The sequence below is a fragment of the Pelophylax lessonae genome (assembly GCF_965119305.1).
Source record: "Pelophylax lessonae genome assembly, chromosome: 1".
In the NCBI taxonomy this organism is placed as follows: Eukaryota; Metazoa; Chordata; class Amphibia; order Anura; family Ranidae; genus Pelophylax; species Pelophylax lessonae.
The window spans coordinates 480,412,341-480,431,010 of NC_138768.1; the positions used below are offsets into that span (position 1 = coordinate 480,412,341).

Below are 18,670 nucleotides of genomic sequence, written 5' to 3' on the forward strand. Positions count from 1 at the left end.
ATCACTGTGTATTTAAGTATTATAGATTTGGCGCAACACTGTTTTGTTTTTTTCTATAGCTAGACCATTGTTCCTAATTTTTTATGGACAGTTTATTGACTGGAATAGTACCTGCTGATTGGAGAAAAGCCAGCTTGGTACCAATATTTAAAAAAGGGTGGAGATATATCCCTGGAAACTACAGGCCAGTTAGCCTAACATCAATAGTCTGCAAACTATTGGAGGGGACTAGATTGTAATAGTGAAAACTGTATCATTAGTAGTAATCAGCATAGATTCATGAATGATTATTCTTGCCAGACCAATCTTTTAACATTCTATGAAAAAGTGAGCTGCCATCTAGATAAAGAAAGGCCTGTGGATGTGGAGTATCTGGATTTTGCAAAGACATTTGATACAGTTCTCCACAAACGTTTACTTTACAAATTGAGGTCTGTCAGCATGTGCCATAGGTTGAGTACCTACATTAAAAACTGGCTACAGGGGCGGGTCACAAGGGTGGTGATAAATGGTGAGTACTTGGAATGGTCCGGTTTAGTAAGTGAGGTCCCCCAAGGATCTGTCCTGGGATCAATCCTGTTTATTTATAAACCAAATGGAGGATGGGATAAAAAGCTCAATATTTGCGGACTATACAAAGTTAAGCAGGGCCATAACTTCTGCGCAGGATGTGGAGACCTTACATGATCTACATAAAAGAATGGGTTGGGCAACTACATGACAAATGATGTTTAATGTTAAAAAAACGTAATGCATTTGGGAGCTGAAAAATATGAATGCAAGTTGCTCGCTAGGGGGAGAACCTCTGGGGGAATCTAGGATGGATAAAAGGGTCCTAGAAGATGAAAGGCTCGGCAATGGCATTGAATTCCAAGCTGCTGCAAGCAAAGCCAACAAAATATTAGCATGCATTAAAAAGGGGATTCACTCTAGAGATATAACAATAATTCTCCCACTGTACAAGACTCTGGTCCAGCACCATATTGAATATGCCATCCAGTTCTGGGCACCAGTCCTCAAGAAGGATGTGCTGGAATTTGAAAGAGTCCAGAGAAGGGCAACAGAGCAAAAGGATCTCAGCTATGGGGAAAGACTACAAGCATTGAACATATTCTCTCTGGAGTGGAGACACTTGAGAGGACCAAGGATCCTCTATCTCTAGTATTGGGTGCCTTGATAATTCCTCAGTCTCAATTCAGACTTCTATTCCATCCTGCTTCTCAGTCACTGGCTTTATTGACATGGCTGTTGAAGCCCATTTCTTTGCAAAAAACAAGAAATGTCACTTCCAGAAAGGTGTACTATCTTTCCTGGAAATCCTTGTTTGCCTAATGATAGCACAGGCAGTTCAATCCCAGAAAATTTAGGAACCCAATAGGTTCTAAACCCGCACAAATAAATAACCAAAAAACAAACTACAATAAAGAGCTGTGTGTTGTAAAGTGTAAAAAACGCCTATACCGTGAAAAGAAACCACGCTCTTGCATCATAAAATACATATCAACATAGTGTATAAACAATAGTGAATAGATAAATACATCTTCATTTAAATTATAAAAGATACATAAAAATTGTGAAGTCCATATATAATCCCACATGTGAATAGCGTCCACTGGATGGTGTTTGAGATACGTAATTTCCAGTCAGCTGGAACGCAGGTGGAACGCAAACTGGCGATTCCTATACAATACATGCTGATCCCTGTCATCTTTGATGTAAGTGCAAAACAAACCTTTTTTAAATAAATGATTTGATATACTGCACCATGAATGTTTCATATGGCAATGCTGGAGCTTTGAATACACTATTTATATACACATTGAATGGATGACCATAGCGGTTTGAAATCATTCCTGTGACCTCATGTATGACATCTTGGATTTTCGCATATGCGCAATTTGACTCCCTGTAATAGGGGTAAATTAGGTCTGGTCAGTGTATAGTGCATCTGTATGCTGGTGGAGAGGAACCTTTTCTATACTGGCTGAGGATGCTATTCACGTGTGGGATTACATATGGACTTCACAATTTTTATAATTTAACCGGTTGCCGACCGTCAGCCCCGGCCAGGCAAAGTGAAGTATACATACGTCACTAGCCTGTCACTTGCTTGGGAGCCAATAGCGGGCGTGCGCGCGCCCGCGGAGGGCACCCCAGAAGAGGAAGATCAGGGCTGCCCTGTGCAAAACCCTGGCACAGAGCAGGTAAGTATAACATGTTTGTTATGTTAAAAAAATAATAATTTACAATCACTTTAAGGCATAATTCTTCTGTAAACTGCAGAAGATGTATTAAGAGTGTTGTGTTCTGTGTTCTAGGAGAGAGGCGAGAAGGTGTAAATGCTTCTGTCTGCACTGATGTACAAGCTGTCTTTAAAGGGAAGACTTACAGCCAGCTTCAGGTCATTTCTCAAGGAATTGAGAGCAAAATAAAGGCAGGCGGACCAAACCTGGATATTGGATATTGGGAGAGCCTTTTACAACAGCTCCGTGCTTACATGGCAAGAGCCAGGTAAATCAGACCTTCCAATCTTGTGTATGTCTTATGTGTGTGTTTATTTTTATACAAATGTGCACAATTATACAAAAAATAAAAAAGGAACAATCAATCTGTGCTTTTGATTATTGCTTTTTTTTTTTTTGACTGTTGGGTATTTACCCTGTTGTTTCCCACAGCTGACATTTAATTATGGGCTATCCTTATACACACATACATACACACTCCATACATGCTGGTAGGATATTGGCTCCTGTCTAAATTGGCCCTAGTATGTGTATGTATGTGAGTTAGTAACTTGAGATTGTAAGCTCCTTGAGGGCAGGGATTACTGTAAGTGGGTTTAGAAAAGAATCACCTTAATCCCCTTAAAAATCACATTTCTCTATCATCCCTCGACAGACGCAGCCTCATCTCCATGAGCTGAGTGGGTTTATGCTGAACGACCAATGGCGGCGTGTTAAGCACGTATTAGTGCTGCCAAAACACTTTAAACGCCGGTATCCTTTTGCTGAAAAGGTCACCAACCATTGGACGGTGCCACCTAAAGTGGACCATCCTGTTTCCAGATTTAACAAATCTACCCTTGTACCTGTGTAGGATTCCCCAGTTTTTACGGATCCAGTGGAAAGGCGGGTGGAGTCCCTTTCCCGCCATCTTCATGTACTGGCGGGTTCCACTTTGAAACCGGTTTTTGTGTCTGTGTTGGTTTCACAGATGGTGACAGAATGGATTAGGGTGTTGCGGGTGTCTTTGGACCCTTAGACTGTTCCTCCGGAACAGCTGGAACTGTTGGACCAGGTGATCCAGGCTCTGGTGTTTCTGTGTGATGCATCCATGGATGCGGCTCCCCTGGTGGCCAGGGTCTCGGCCGTGGGCATTGTTTTAAGATGCATGGTTTAGTTGAAGGACTGGTCGGCTGACCAAGCTTCTAAAAAAGGCCTTAGCTGATCTCCCCTTTCTGAGAGACAGGTTATTTGGCGACTTATTAGATGAGTTGATCAAGGGACTGACTGGCGAGAAGAGTACTCTTCTTCCTCAATCTTCCAAGGGTAAGACACCCCGTCCTAAGCGGGGTCTGTCCTTTTCTGCTCACAAACATTTTTTTCATGCCTCCGGGGTGCAAGAAAAAGGTAAGGCATTCAGAACTTCTGGAGGTGCTAAGAAGCCCTTGGCCAAGACCAAGGTCGGTCAGTCCGGTGCGGCAGACAAGTCCTCTTGAGCCTGAAGGGGCGCCCTCACCTGGCTAAGGCATGGGGGGTGGTCTACGCTTCTTTCAGGAACCCTGGACTTCCTTCATTCAGGACGATTGGGTTCGCTAACTGGTTTGTTCCTGGGTACAAGATCGAATTCCAGTCCCGGCCAGGGGGCAGTTTCTTTTAGTCAAATATTCACCTGTCTCCAGTGCATTTGAAGGATCTGCGGGAGGCTGTGTGAGATCTCCTGGCTCAAGGAGTGATTGTGCCGGTTCCCCAACAGAAACGCTCTTGAGGCTTCTATTCAAACATGTTCACTGTGCCCAGAAAGGAGGGCAAAGTGCGTCCAGTCCTGGACCTCAAGGCTCTGAACCACTTTGTGCGGGTGCAGAAGTTTCAAATGGAGTCCATTCGGTCGGTGGTGGCATCTTTGAATCAGGGGGATTTTATGGCTTCCTTCGATCTCAAAGATGCGTATCTCCATATCCCCATATTCGAGGGACATCAGCGATTCCTCTGCCTTGCGGTAGCAGTGGAGCACTTTCAATTTGTGGCATTACCCTTTGGTTTCAACTCGGCTCCCAGAGTTTTTACCAAGGTCCTAGCCCCTGTGCTGGCCTTGTTGCATTGATGAGTTATGTTCGTTGTGGGGTATCTGGATGATTTTCTGTTGTGAGCAGTTTCCCATTCGGATCTGATGGACAGCGTCTCCATCACCATTCGGACCCTTCAGGACTTTGGGTGGACGATCAATGTCGCCAAATCTGCCCTAACTCCGTCTGTGTTGGTCACCTACCTGGGGCTGATCCCCGACACTGCTCTGTCGAGGGTCTTCCTTCCCTTGGACAAGCTTCAGAAATTGCAAGGGGCAGTCAGGTTGCTGATGGAGGCCGATCAGTTCTTGCGGACTTGCATGAGGGCCCTGGGTCTGATGGTCTCGACCTTCGAAGTGGTCCCATTTGCTCAGTCTCACATGAGACCTCTGCAGAAAGAGATTCTGTCAAAATGGAACAGAGATCCTCAGTCATTGGACCAGAAGATTCGGTTGACCAATCTCCTGAAGTCAGCTCTCTCTTGGTGGCTCCAATCACCTGTCCTATGCCAAGGCAAGTCCTTCTTTCTGGTGTTTTGGATGGTGGTCACCATGAATGCCAGCCTGTCAGGCTCGTATGGAGTGCTAGGGGAAGCTCTGTTCCCAGGGAACTTGGACGACAGAGGAGTCTTCCTTGCTGATCCATATCCTGGAGCTGAGAGCGATCAAGCTCTGCCTGCTTCACTGGACGAGTCGGCTATACGGCTCTTCGGTTCGGGTCCAGTCGGACAATGCCATAGCCGTGGCTTACATCAATCATCAAGGGCACCAGAAGTGCCCTGACGGCCAAGGAGGTGGCCGAGATTCTGGTACGGGCGGAACACAATGTTCCGGCTCTTTCTGCGTTCCACATGCCGGGTGTGAGGATTACCTCAGTCGTCAGGTGTTGGATCAGGGGGAGTGGTCCCTGCATCCTCAAGTGTTTAATCTACTGTGTGCCCAGTGGGGGACTCCGGAGGTGGATCTGTTCGCGTCTCGCCTCAACAGGAAAGTTCTGAGGTTTGTGGCCAGGTCTTGGGATCCTCTAGCTGACGCCGCAGACGCTCTGGTGGCTCCTTGGGGTCGGTATCGCCAGTTATATGCCTTCCCTCCACTCGTTCTCCTACAGAAGTTTCTTCACCGGGTGGCTATGGAAGGCATTCCGGTCATTCTGGTGGCTCCAGACTGGCCGCGCGGTCTTGGTAAAAATGGTTGTAGATCCTCCATGGCGTCATCCTCTGCTGGAAGATCTTCTATCTCAAGGACCGATCTTCCATCCTGCTTTACGGTTGCTGGGAAAGCAAGGTGTTGAGGGATAGAGGTCTCTCTGATTTGGTGAATCCTACCCTTTTGAAGGCCAGGAAATCGACCTCTAGGAAGATCTGTCTGTTGCATTGTTTTATATAGGATATTCTGTATATGTATGTGTATAAATGTGGATTATGGCCTAACACAGCTGGTAGGCAAGTTTCACTTCTCATAGCAAAAGACCTGAGGAGTTACTTGCAGGGGGGTCGTAAAATGTAGATTGGCCTGACAAAGGGTATTTATTGATGGTAACTTGAGGGGAAATGGTGGATTGTTTACCTGATAAACATTATAAGTGGAGTTTTCACAGTGAGATCAAAGAGTATAATCCACATTTATACATATACAGAATATCCTTTATAAACAATGCAACACTGTCATCGTACGTGGAAATCGTACATTTCGTGGTGTGAATCACTGCAGCTGCACCCTCGCTCTTTTTCAATAGCTAGGGTTCTGGCCTTTTTGCAAAAAGATGTTGAGCAGCGCTTGGCGTTGGGGACTATCAAGGGCCAGGTGTCGGCCTTGGCTATTTACTTTCAACTGACGTGCCCTGCGACTGACCGTGCCCTGCGACTGACCGTGCTCTGCGACTGTGAGTGTCTGTAAGTATCTGTGAGTAAACCGAGTACCAGAGGGTGAGAAAGCAGAGTTAGGAAGCTAGGAAACAGCCACACAGGACAGATTTAATTTACTAAATCCCCATTAGATTAGTAGGTACAATGCCCGGCGGGTGTGGAGATGCGACTCGGTGTACATCTTGTGGTATGTATACGTTCCACGATCATGTACTGGCATCGGCTATGAGGAAAGACTACAAGCACTGAACTTATTCTCTCTGGAGAAGAGACGATTGAGGGGGGATATGATATCAATGTACAAATTCTGTACTGGCGACCCTAGCATAAAGAACAAACTTTTCAGAGAAAGGGAATACAATAAGACACGGGGCCACTCACTAAAACTTGAGGAAAAACGGTTTAAGCTAAAAATACATAAGGGGTTATTTACTGTCAGAGCAGTGGGGATGTGGAATTCTCTTCCACAAGCAGTGGTATCAGCAGGGAGCATTGATAGTTTAAAAAAACTATTAGATGGGCACCTTAAAGAGGAAGTAAACCCTCCTCGGGAAGTTGTACCTATAGGTAAGCCTATGATAAGGCTTACCTATAGGTACTGTAAATATCTCCTAAACATGTACCGTTTAGGAGATATTTATTTTCGATGCATCCAGTGACGTCACCGGCGCATGCGCTATGAAGGAACAGCCGCTCGTGCCGTTCCTTCAGAGCCCCGTGCCGTGACTGTCGGCTCCCGCGCGCGTGCGCGGGAGTGACGTCACCGCGGCTCCGGCCAATCAGATGGCCGGATGCCGCGATCCCGGAAGACGGGCGACTAGACATGTCGCCCGTCATAGAGGTGAGCGGATGGCATGGTGGGGGGCTCGTTCTAAGGTAAGTATTTCATAATGAGCTAGTATGCGATGCATACTAGCTCATTATGTATTTCTCTTTCAGGTTGTAGAAAAAAAAAAAAATTTTTTTACCGAGTTTACAACCTCTTTAAAGACCACAACATACAGGGGTATACAATGTATGGTTAATAGCAAACACACACACATCATAGGTTGAACTGGATGGACTGATGTCTTTTTTCAACCTCACAAACTATGTAACTATGTAACTACTCATGGTTTGATTTGCACCTTCATTCAAGGGGTGTGTTATCTGGCCCCTCCAAGGAGATTCCCATTACCGCCGTGGGATCTTAATCTGGTTTTGTCTGTTTTTCAAAATCTTTATTTGAGAATATTAGGGAGATTTCTCTGCTTTCTTTGTCGCAGAAGGTTGCCTTCCTAGTGGCTATCACTTCTGCCCACAGAGTCTCTGAGTTGGAGGCGTTGTCCTGTCGTTCGTCTTTTTTGGTGGTCCACAGGGATAAAGTGGTCCTCCGACCTAATCTGTCTTTCTCTTACGTCCTCCGACAGTCGCCGCCCTCTTCATATTTGTCACAATGGGGTATTAGACTTTGCTCCGAAGGAGTAGCTAGGCAACAGAATATGTCAATATAAAAGTTTTAACATATCCCACCCCCAGGGGGTGGTCCCCTCAGTCAATACCCTCCCACTTCCTGTATCCATACTCCAGTTTCAATGTCTAGCTTGTCAGGAGTAGCTGGATGTCTCTATGCTGGGGCATTTGTCTCAGCCTTTTCTCTATTCTTTTTTGATTTTGTTTGAGTTTTTTCTCTCTGTTTGCTTAGCTGTTCATTTTGTCAGCGTTAGTTAGTTCTTCTGATGAAGAGGATTCGTGCGGGCTGGGACTCGGGCTGATCCCCCTGGTCGCAGGTTGTGGGTCAGTGGTTTTCCCGGCCTGCCATCGAGCGTTCAGCCAGGTATCGCTCCTGGCACAGTGAACGACCCATCCCTGTTCGGTGCAGGGATGCTTGGTGAGGTGGCTACCTCACTGGACGCTGTGCGGTTTCTTAACCCCAGTTTCGTGCGTCCTGGATGCGACTCTCCCTGCCTCATGTGCTGCGGTTTGTTCGCCTGTGCGGGTCCCCCGCGTCATTAGAAGGTAAGTGTACTTATGTGGGGACCTGTCTGTCGGGGGGGGGTGTCAGTCTGGGACTGTGTAACCTGCCTCTATTCACACTATTTGGCTCCCTGTCATTCTGCCTGCACGCTGTGGGCTGCAGGAGGGGGGGCTGTGTGGCACTGTGTGTCTGCCTGTTACTGTGTGAAGCGCTGTGTGCTGTGGGGCATGCCTTTGGTCATGTTGGGGGCACTGTACAGCGGTCGCTGCGGCGACCTGCCATGTTGATTTTTACATGGGTGATGTTGTTACATCGCAGAGCGGGGGAGCGGCGTTTTCGGCGCCAAGTGCCGCCATTTTGCCTGCATCGCCCCGGCCGCATGTTTTCAATGCGGGCGGCCATTTTCTTGTAGCCTCTCATAGGCTTTACAAGAGCGCCCTGATTGCATCACTTCCTCTTTCCTGATGTGCACCGATCGAAGCAGCAGCTACTACAGGGGTCCCCTCAGGTTTTTAACTTTTCTATCTGCCTGTATCCATTGCCTGTTTTCTGTGCTATCCCTGTGGGGGTCTCATTAGGCTTGTGCGTGTGGCGGTGGGCTGCGTTCGCCGCGCTTGTTAAGGGGGCAGTTAACCCTTTCTTGTCAGCATAAGTTTTGTGGGGCAATGGATTCTCAGGAGGGCAAATTTCCTGCCACATTGGTGGATAGCCAGGGGACTGCTGTTTCTCCCCCAGGGGGGGGATTTGGCTGTGATTGTGGCTAATCTTGCTGCCCAGGTGCAAATGTTGGTGGCTGCTCAATCCACAAAGAGGTCCAGAGTTTCAATTTCCTCTGGTTCAGAGGGTGATGGTGCGGGGGCTGATATGGCCGGGGTCTCCTTGTCGGGGTCCCGTTCCTCCCTGGATCTTGTGGGGTCCGAGGTGGAGGCTGAGGTTGAAGGGGTGGATAATTCTCCCCCTGGCTCGTCTGAATAGCTTGCACTCATGGATGACTTGGTTGCTTCCATCAAGCAAACGCTGCGCTTGCAGGATGAACCGTGTCCGCCAGCTGCTTTGGCAGCTTATGGGACAAAGAGAAGGCGCAAAACATCGCAGGTTTTTCCCTGCACTGATAATTTTCAGAGCGCCATTAAGGAACAATGGCGTAATATTCGCAAACCTTTTGCGGTACCCAGTAGGTTTAAACTGCGTTATCCTTTCACGCCCGCTACTGACGAGCGTTGGTGTGTACCACCTCCTGTGGATCACGCGATCGCGGTTTTGAATAAGTCCACTGGGATTCCTGCTGAGGATACCCCGGTATTCCGGGATGCCACAGACAAGAGGCTGGAGTCTCTTGCCCGTCATACCTATTCTATTATGGGTTCTATGCTAAAAGCTCTGTTTGCTTCCCTTATGGCGGCCCAGGCGGTCGCGAGTTGAATGCAGGTGCTTAGACGTGTTTTGGTGGCTGACTCAGCCCCGCAGGCGACATTGGACATGGTGGATCAAATCCATCAGGGTGTCATGTATTTGTGCGATGCGGACTTGGATATGGTCCCGTTGGCCGCACGTGTACACGGTGTGGCGGTGTTGTCTCGCCGTTTGGTTTGGTTGAAGTGTTGGTCGGTGGACCAATCTTCTCGCAAGACTTTAGCCAATCTCCCTTATGACGGTTCTCGTCTGTTTGGCGAATCCTTGGATACTCTGATTAAGGGGATCACTGGGGGTAAGAGCACGCTCTTGCCCCAATCCCAGAAGGCTAAGTCGGCTCCTGGTAAGAAGCATGCTTCCTTTCGGCCCTCTCAGGGGTCCTTTCGTGCCTTTCGGCCGCACTTTAAGGGCAAACCGTTCAAAGGTCAGTGCTCTCAAAAGAAGCCGTGGACGGGTAAGCAGAAGTCCGGCCAATCCGGATCCGCTGCCCACAACAGTGCGGCCTGAAGGGGCGCCCTCACCCGGTTCTGGGGTGGGGGAACGCTTGCTCGGTTTTCTACAACCTTTGCTGGCCCGTGTTCGGGACAGGTGGGTTCAGGAAATCGTTCGATCCGGTTACAAGATCGAGTTTCTCTCTCGGCCGGAGAGCAGATTTTTTCCCTCAAATCTTCAACTGTCTCCGGAGCGTTTGCGGGATCTGCACCTGGCGGTGCGGGACCTGAGAGCTCAGGGAGTGGTGGTCCCGGTGCCTCATCGGGACAGATTTCGGGGGTTTTATTCAAATCTGTTCACTGTACCCAGGAAGGAGGGCAAGGTTCATCCAATTCTGGACTTGAAGGCTCTAAACCGCTTTGTACGGGTTCGCAAGTTCCGCATGGAATCTCTGCGGTCGGTGGTGGCTGCCCTGGTTCCGGGGGAATTCATGGCCTCCATCGATCTGAAGGATGCGTACCTACACATCCCCATTTTCGAGGGTCACCAGAGGTACCTTCGATTCGCCGTTGCGGAGGATCACTACCAATTCGTGGCATTACCTTTTGGCCTCGCTTCGGCTCCGCGGGTTTTCACCAAGGTGCTTGCGCCACTGCTGGCCTTGTTAAGGGCCCAGGGCATCTCTGTCCTGGGGTATCTGGACGACATTCTGGTTCGATCTGCGACCAGCCAGGGTCTGGAGAAGGATCTGTCCGTCACGGTGCAGACTCTGCAGGAGTTTGGTTGGACGATAAATTATCCAAAATCGACACTGTGTCCGGCGGTTCGTCTTCCCTATTTGGGAATGATCCTGGACTCGGTCCATGCGAAGGTCTTCCTACCGGACGACAAAATCAAGGTTCTTCAGGGAGAAGTCCAGTCCCTCAGGGACGTTCCGTGCTCATCCCTGCGGAAGTGCATGCAGTGTCTGGGTCTGATGGTCTCGGCTTTCGAGGCAATTCCCTTTGCCCAGTTTCACACGAGGGGTCTCCAAGCGGAGATTCTGTCCAAGTGGGACGGGCGTCCGCAGTCTCTGGATGTCCAGATTTCGTTGAGCCGTCGCACCAGAAGGGATCTTCTGTGGTGGCTCCAATCCCCGGCGGTGTCGGGGGGAAAGTCGTTTCGTCCTCTTTCATGGACGGTGATCACCACGGATGCCAGCCTGTCGGGCTGGGGTGGTGTTCTGGGCGTTCTGTCCGCCCAGGGGACTTGGTCGGAGGAGGAATCCTCCCTTCCGATCAACATTCTGGAGTTGCGTGCGATAAATCTCTGCCTTCACCGTTGGACGGACAGGCTGCGCGGCTGTCCGGTTCGGGTGCAGACGGACAATGCCACGGCGGTGGCTTACGTCAATCACCAAGGGGGCACCAGGAGTGCCCGAGCGGCTCGGGAAGTGGCCGACATTCTTTCTTGGGCCAAGACTCATGTCCCGGCGATATCGGCAGTACACATTCCGGGGGTGGAGAACTGGCAGGCGGATTGTCTGAGTCGCCAGGCCCTGGATCAGGGGGAATGGTCTCTCCACCCGGCTGTCTTCCAGATGTTGTGCGCGAAGTGGGGTCTTCCGGAAGTGGACCTGTTCGCGTCTCGTCTGAACAACAAGGTAAAAAGGTTCGTGGCAAGGACGCGCGATCCTCGGGCAGACGCGTCCGACGCGTTGGTGGCCCCGTGGCACCAGTATCGGCTGCTGTATGCGTTCCCGCCGATTCATTTGCTGCCCAGGTTCCTTCGCAGGTTGAACTCGGAACCACACACGGTGATTCTTGTGGCACCGGACTGGCCTCGCCGGTCTTGGTACGCGGATCTCGTGAACCTGGCGGTCGACGCTCCTTGGCGTCTGCCTCTTCGGGAAGATCTCTTATCTCAAGGGCCGATATTCCATCCTGCTTCACAGTCGCTGGCTTTGACGGCCTGGCTGTTGAAACCGAGGTCCTGAAGGATAGGGGTCTCTCTCCGGAGGTCATTCACACTTTGATTAACGCGAGGAAGTCTTCCTCGGGGAAGGTCTATCACCGTACTTGGAAGGCCTATTTTGCCTGGTGTGAGTCCAGGGGGTTTTCACCTCGCACATACTCTGTGTCTAGGGTGTTGTCCTTCCTTCAGACGGGTGTCGACCAGCGTATGGCGTTGGCTACGGTCAAGGGTCAGGTGTCTGCGCTGGCCGTTCTCTTTCAACGTCCTGTAGCGTCTAACTCTTTGGTTAGTACCTTTGTTCAAGGGGTGCGACATCTGGTCCCTCCTAGGAGGGCACCCTTGCCTCCTTGGGACTTGAATCTTGTGCTGTCCGTGTTACAACACGCTCCTTTTGAACAGATCAGGAAGATCTCGTTGCCCATGTTGTCCAAAAAAGTCGCTTTTTTGGTGGCGATAACTTCGGCTCGTAGGGTTTCGGAGCTGGCGGCTTTGTCCTGCAAGTCTCCGTACTTGGTCCTTCATCTGGATAAGGTGGTCTTGCGACCCAACCCTTCTTTTCTTCCGAAGAGAGTTTCGGATTTTCATATCAATGAGGACATTGTCCTGCCTTCGCTCTGCGCGAAGCCCAAACATCCGAAGGAGGTGGAGCTGCATTCCTTGGATGTTGTTCGGGCGATTAGGGTTTACCTGAAATCGACTGAATCTTTCCGCAAGTCGGATTCCTTGTTTGTCCTTTCTGAGGGACCTCGGAAGGGCTTGGCTGCGTCGGCCTCTACCATTGCCAAATGGATCAGACAGACTGTGGAACAGGCCTATACTTTGAAGGGGAAAGTTCCCCCTGTGCCTGTGAAGGCGCACTCTACAAGATCTCTGAGTACGTCTTGGGCCTGTCGTCATGGGGCTTCTGTGGCCCAGGTGTGTAAGGCGGCGACTTGGTCGTCCGTTCACACCTTCACAAAATTCTACAGAGTGGATGTTCAGGCATCGGCAGATGCTTCCTTTGGCCGCAAGGTTCTTAGTGCGGCAGTTCCTTAGAGCCTCTTGTATGGGCTCCTTGGCTGTTTGGGATACATGTTGTTATCCCTAGGTTTTTTGTTTTCCTGGGATTTTTTTGCTTCTGTTGAGCAAGTTTTTTCCGTTGCCCAGATGGTTTCCTTCCTTTGGTAAGGTTCCTTTCTCTGCTGTGGAGACGGCGTTGCCTGGGGCGCGGCTGCGTTTCCCACCCCTCATGTTTGCACTGCTTTGGGACGTCCCCATTGTGACGAATATGAAGAGGGCGGCGACTGTCGGAGGACGTAAGAGAAAACGGAATTTTTGTAAAATCTTACCTGTAAAATTCCTTTCTCTGAGTCCTCCGACAGTCGCCGCCCCCGCCCCTCTTTTGGGGTTGATTGTACTCTCTACTGCTATTCCACTGAAACTGGAGTATGGATACAGGAAGTGGGAGGGTATTGACTGAGGGGACCACCCCCTGGGGGTGGGATATGTTAAAACTTTTATATTGACATATTCTGTTGCCTAGCTACTCCTTCGGAGCAAAGTCTAATACCCCATTGTGACGAATATGAAGAGGGCGGCGACTGTCGGAGGACTCAGAGAAAGGAATTTTACAGGTAAGATTTTACAAAAATTCAGTTTTTTTTCCCTAAGGTGTGTCGGATTTTCACCTGAATAAAGGGACATTGTGTTGCCTTCCTTATGTCCTAAGCCTAAACATCACAAAGATGTTGCCCTGCACTCTCTGGATGTGGTTCGGGTGATAAGAGTTTATCTGACAGTTACAGAGTCCTTCAGGAAGTCGGACTCTCTTTGTCCTTCCGGACGGTCCTTGCAAAGGTTTGGCTGCGTCCGCTGTGACCATTTCAAGATGGATCAGGCAGACAGTGGTTCAGGCTTATTCGATCAAGGGTCAGGTTCCTCCTTTCCCTGTGAAGGCGCATTCTACTAGAGTGCTGAGTGCCTCTTGGGCTTTTTGCCATCAGGCCTCTGTTGTACAAGTTTGTAAGACAGCGACGTAGTCGTCTGTGCACACCTTTACCAAATTTTACAAGGTGGATTTGTTGGCATCTTCGGATACCTCTTTTGGCTGCAAGGTTTTGCAGGCTGCTGTTTCATAAGAGAATGTTTGTTTGTACTTCTCTTTGGGGTCTTTTTTATGGGTGAGCTCCTGTTGTTTGGTTGAGCTCCATGTTGCCCGGTTGTTTAAGTTTAGCCTTTTGGCATTAACTTTACTATCTGGTTGCGTTTTTCCCGGCCCTCGTACCTACACTGATTTGGGACATCCCACTCAGCTCATGGAGATGAGGCTGCATCTGTTGATGGCTGATAGAGAAAACTGGATTTTTGTAAGATCTTACCGTAAAATCCTTTTCTCTAATGTCCATCGACAGACACAGCGCCCGCCCCTCTGTTTGGGATTGGTTCTTTTGTCTTCACTGCTTTAAAACTAAACTGATGTGCTCGATTGTGCAGTGGGGGGTTTATGCCTGGAGGGACAGCCCCCTGGGCATGTGTATTTCAAATTTTACTGCCTGGACTACTCCTGATAAGAGAAGCATAAACCCACTCTGCTCATGGAGATGAGGCTGCGTCTGTCGATGGACATCAGAGAAAAGGATTTTACGGTAAGATCTTATATAAATCCAGTTTTCTCTTTCGTTCATTGACAAACACAGCTCCTGTCATTCTGGACCATTGGGTTATATTGCCCCCTACAGGAGTAGGACACTAGGCAGAAAACACTTCTGGCTATATCCATGGGCAGTCCTCGGGAGTATACTCCCTCTCCCTGCTATAGTCACACTTTTTTTTCAGCCTAGTCAGGAGTAAGGAGCTAGTTCCTTGCTGGGATCTTTGATCCTGGCAAAATTTTTTAGATAGAAATCTACTATCACCTGCCGGACTGGGCAACGGGCTGGATAATCTAGATCCAGTGGTCACCCCAGTCTGGCCAGCAAGCACGCGCAGGCCTCAGCTCTGCACTAGGTCAGCCATGACATAGCCCCACTGGACGGGGGCTGGCCTCCTGCAAGTTCGCATACGACCTGGCCTCTGCCTGAGTCGCAGCGTTCCTCCTGGCCAACAGCCCCCCCCCCCATTTTGATGGAGAGGAGGATCTGTCTGGAGCGGTGCCCGCCTTGTTCCTGGTATGGTGAGTAGATCTCCTTATGGAGGATATTGGGGTGGACGTGGGCCCCTCCTTGGGACAGGCAGACCCCCGGGTTCCCCTCCTTCCCGCAGGCACCCCCCCCTCTGTTTTTGCTGAGTCCCCTAGCCTGCCCCCCTCCACATACACTGGTGCTGTTTGGGTGGTCTGGTCACTTGCCTGGGATGGGGCCGGGGCGCTAACTGGCGATGGGGGCCAGGGGGGGGATGGGTGTGCGGCCGGCGACCGGACAATGGGCTGTTTGTACCTGGTGGGGGCTCCTGCCAAGGCCCACTGTCTTGCCTGGATCTGTCTTTGAGGCCTAGTCTCCCAATTTTGGGTCCCTGTATACCTCATGGTGCCACCATTTTGTTGTAGCCTTTGTATTCCTATACACGTAGGCAATGTTTGTGTAATCCGGTGGGCATTTTCTTGTGGTTTGCCATTGCAAATAGCGGCAGTCATGACAGTGGAGCCCTGTGGGTGATGATTTCGGTGGTGAGAGCCCCTCCTTATCCCCTGGTGTTGACTCCTGGATCATTTAGCTTCCTGGTTGCCGCATCTGTAGTGCAGATTCTCCAGATGGTTGCAGGTGCCTGTGTCAGTGGGTGGGGAGTCTGGTGGGGTCCTCTCCCTCTCTGCTGAGGATAGCTCTGTGCCTTGTGCTTGGCAACCGGGTGGTGCTGCCAGCGCAGTGGGGGTTGCCCTTTAGCAGTGTTTTTATGCTTTTTTGTGTGGTCCCCCTAAAGACTCATGGAGTCTTTGGAGCACATTTCCCGAACGGATCCCCTCTGAGACCCTCCAGATCCCAAACATCCATCCATCCATGCACTGATGGCAGTCCTGGAGTCCCTTGTGTCCCGACTGGAGGCGGCTTGTGGACGACAGGCTAACAAAAATTGCCCCCACTTCTTCCGCTGCCTCATCTGTCTCATCAGATCCTGAATCTGATTTGGCCGCCACGGATGTGGGTCACCCTTTTGGGTTTGCGTCCTTGCTCCTAGAATCCTTTGATAGTGAGGATGATTCCTCCACGTCTGCAACAGCGCATGGAAAGGCGCTGATGGATGCACTGATCATATCTGTGCGTTAGACCCTGAAGATGGAGGACGCAGCTGAAGCTGCGACGGAGACGCAGGTACCCTTTGGCACTCACAAGCCATCCAGAGCGACAAAGATGTTTCCTTTCCCTGCTTATTTTGACAGAATTGGCGCTAAAGAGTGGGGAAAACCAAAGCGTCCCCGTGGGGTTGCTAAGCGCTTTACTAGGCTTTAACCCTACGAGGAGTTCCTTCTTAAGAAGTGGCCTGTCCCACCAGTGATGGACCCTCCGGTTTCCAGGTTAAACAAGGCAACCATGATTCTGGTTGAAGAGTCCCTGGCCTTTAAGGACTCGGCTGACCAGAAAGGCTGAGGCTGTGGCCTGCACTATGTACACCTTAGCTGGTTCGGCAATGAGGCAGGTATTTTACCATTGCCCTGGTGTCGTAGACTCTGACCGCGTATGCTGAGCTCCTATGCCGTGACCTGGAGGGAGAACGACTCCCCCCTGCCTTTGTGGAGCTGGCGAACCAGCTGGTCCAGGTGCTGCAGTTTATCTGTGATGCCTCCTTGGATGCGGCTTGTCTGATGGCTCGCCTCTCTGTTTTGGCGGTGGTTCTTCAGGGTGACTTTTGGCTCAAATGCTGGTCTGCAGACCAGACTTGGAAAAAGGCCCTGACTGATCTTTCGTTTCAAGGAGATCGCCTGTTTGGAGCTACCCTGGATGACGACATTAAAGGTCTCACAGGGGGGGGAAAGAGTACCTTTTTTCCGCAGGCTACTAAGGGCAAGGAACCTCATTGTAGACGTGGACCTTCCTTCTCATCCCTCAGGGTCGACTGACAAGGGCTCGAATCCTTTCAGGGCCTCCTCTGGCGGATCCAAAGGATCCTGGTCTGGCAAGCCGAGAGCGAGCTTCTTCAGACCCAGGGAAAAGGCTCCTTCAGCATTAAGGTGCGCCCTCACCCATATCGGGGGTGGGGGGGACATCTTCGCTGGTTTCTGGACCCGTGGACTTCCCTGGTACAAGACAAGTGGGTCCAAGAAGTCATTCGTTCCGGCTACAAGATCGAGTTTCGCTCTTGTCCCCCGGCAAGGTTTTTTTCCTTCCAACCTGCTCCTTTCCCCAGACCGGTTACAGGGTCTGTTTGGGGCGGTACAAGACCTGTTCCTTCAAGGGGTGATTGTCCTGGTTCCGACCTCGGAATGTTTTTAGGGTTTTTACTCAAACCTGTTCACAGTCCCCAGGAAGGAAGGCAAAGTGCCTCCAATCCTGGACCTCAAGGCGCAAAACTGCTTTGTGCAGGCACAGAATTTCAAAATGGAGTCCATTCAAATGGTGGTGTCATCCCTGCGTCAGGTGGATTTCCTCACCTTTTTCCATACCAAGGATGCCTATCTTCACATTCCAATATGTGCCAGTCGCCAGCGTTTTCTCTTCTTTTCTGTGGGAGAGGAGAATTATTTGTGGTGTTACACTTTGGTCTCGCCTCCACTCCCCGGGTCTTCATTAAAGTGTTGGCTCCGGTGCTAGCCTTGCTATGATCACGTGGATCATGGTACTGGGCTACTTCGATGATCTCCTCCTGTGAGCGGAGTCTCCCTCTGCTCTGGTGGAATACCTGAAGATCACGATACGAGCTCTGCTGGATTCTGAATTTTCAGAAGTCTGCCCTGGTTCCGTCCACAAAGCTGGACAATTTGGGCCTGACTCTGGACCCCGCCATAGCCTTAGTGCTCCTTCCTCTGGACAAACTCCAGAAATTGTAGACTGCAATTTGCCTCCCGCTGTCCAACAAATGGTCATCACTCTGGACTTGCATGTGGGTGCTGGGCCTGATGGTATCTACCTTTTGAGGCCGTTCCGTTTGCACAGTTCCATAGGAGGTTCCTGCAAAGGGAGATTCTGATCAAGTGGGACAAGACTCTGCAGTCTCTGGACAATCAGATCTGGCTGAGTCGGGGAACAAAGAAGTCCCTGATATGGTGGCTTCGCTCTACGGCGCTTTGGCTGGGAAAATCCTTCCTCCCCTTGTATTGGATAGTGTTCACCATGGATGCCAGCCTATCCGGCTGGGGAGGCCTTCTTTGGCAAGCATTCCACTCAGGGGATCTGGACACCGGACGAGTACAGAGTACCGATCAATGTCCCGGAACTCCGAGCGATGTGTCTGAATCATTGGACGGATCGTCTTTAGGGATGCCCAGTGCGCATTCAAATGGACAATGCCATGGCCGTGACTTATGTCAATCACCAAGGGGCACAAGAAGTGCACTGGCCGCTCTGGAGGTAACCTGCATTCTTAGGTGGGCAGAACGGTTCGTTCCAGCCCTCTCCGCCGTACACATTCCCAGGGTGGAAAATTGGCAGGCAAATTACTTCAGTCGGCGTTGGACCACGGGAAGTGGTCCATTCATCCGGAGTTGTTTCAGCTGCTGTGGGTCACCCTCGAGGTGGACCTGTTGGAGTCTCGACTCAACAGAAAGGTGCAGAAATTTGTGGCTTGGTCAAGGGATCCACTTGCGGATGCTGCAGACACACTGGTGGCCCCGTGGGATCAGTATCGTCTGATCTGCGCC

General features: G+C 50.4%; 1 protein-coding gene across 1 annotated transcript in view; it reads left to right on the forward strand.

The window, feature by feature from the left end:
- CACTIN (cactin, spliceosome C complex subunit) overlaps positions 1-18,670 on the forward strand; it is a 473,103-nt gene that overhangs the window by 267,866 nt on the left and 186,567 nt on the right. The window contains exon 7 of the mRNA XM_082243969.1: positions 2,319-2,511. Coding sequence (XP_082100095.1) covers positions 2,319-2,511 — 193 coding nt within the window. The remainder of the gene's footprint in view (positions 1-2,318; positions 2,512-18,670) is intronic.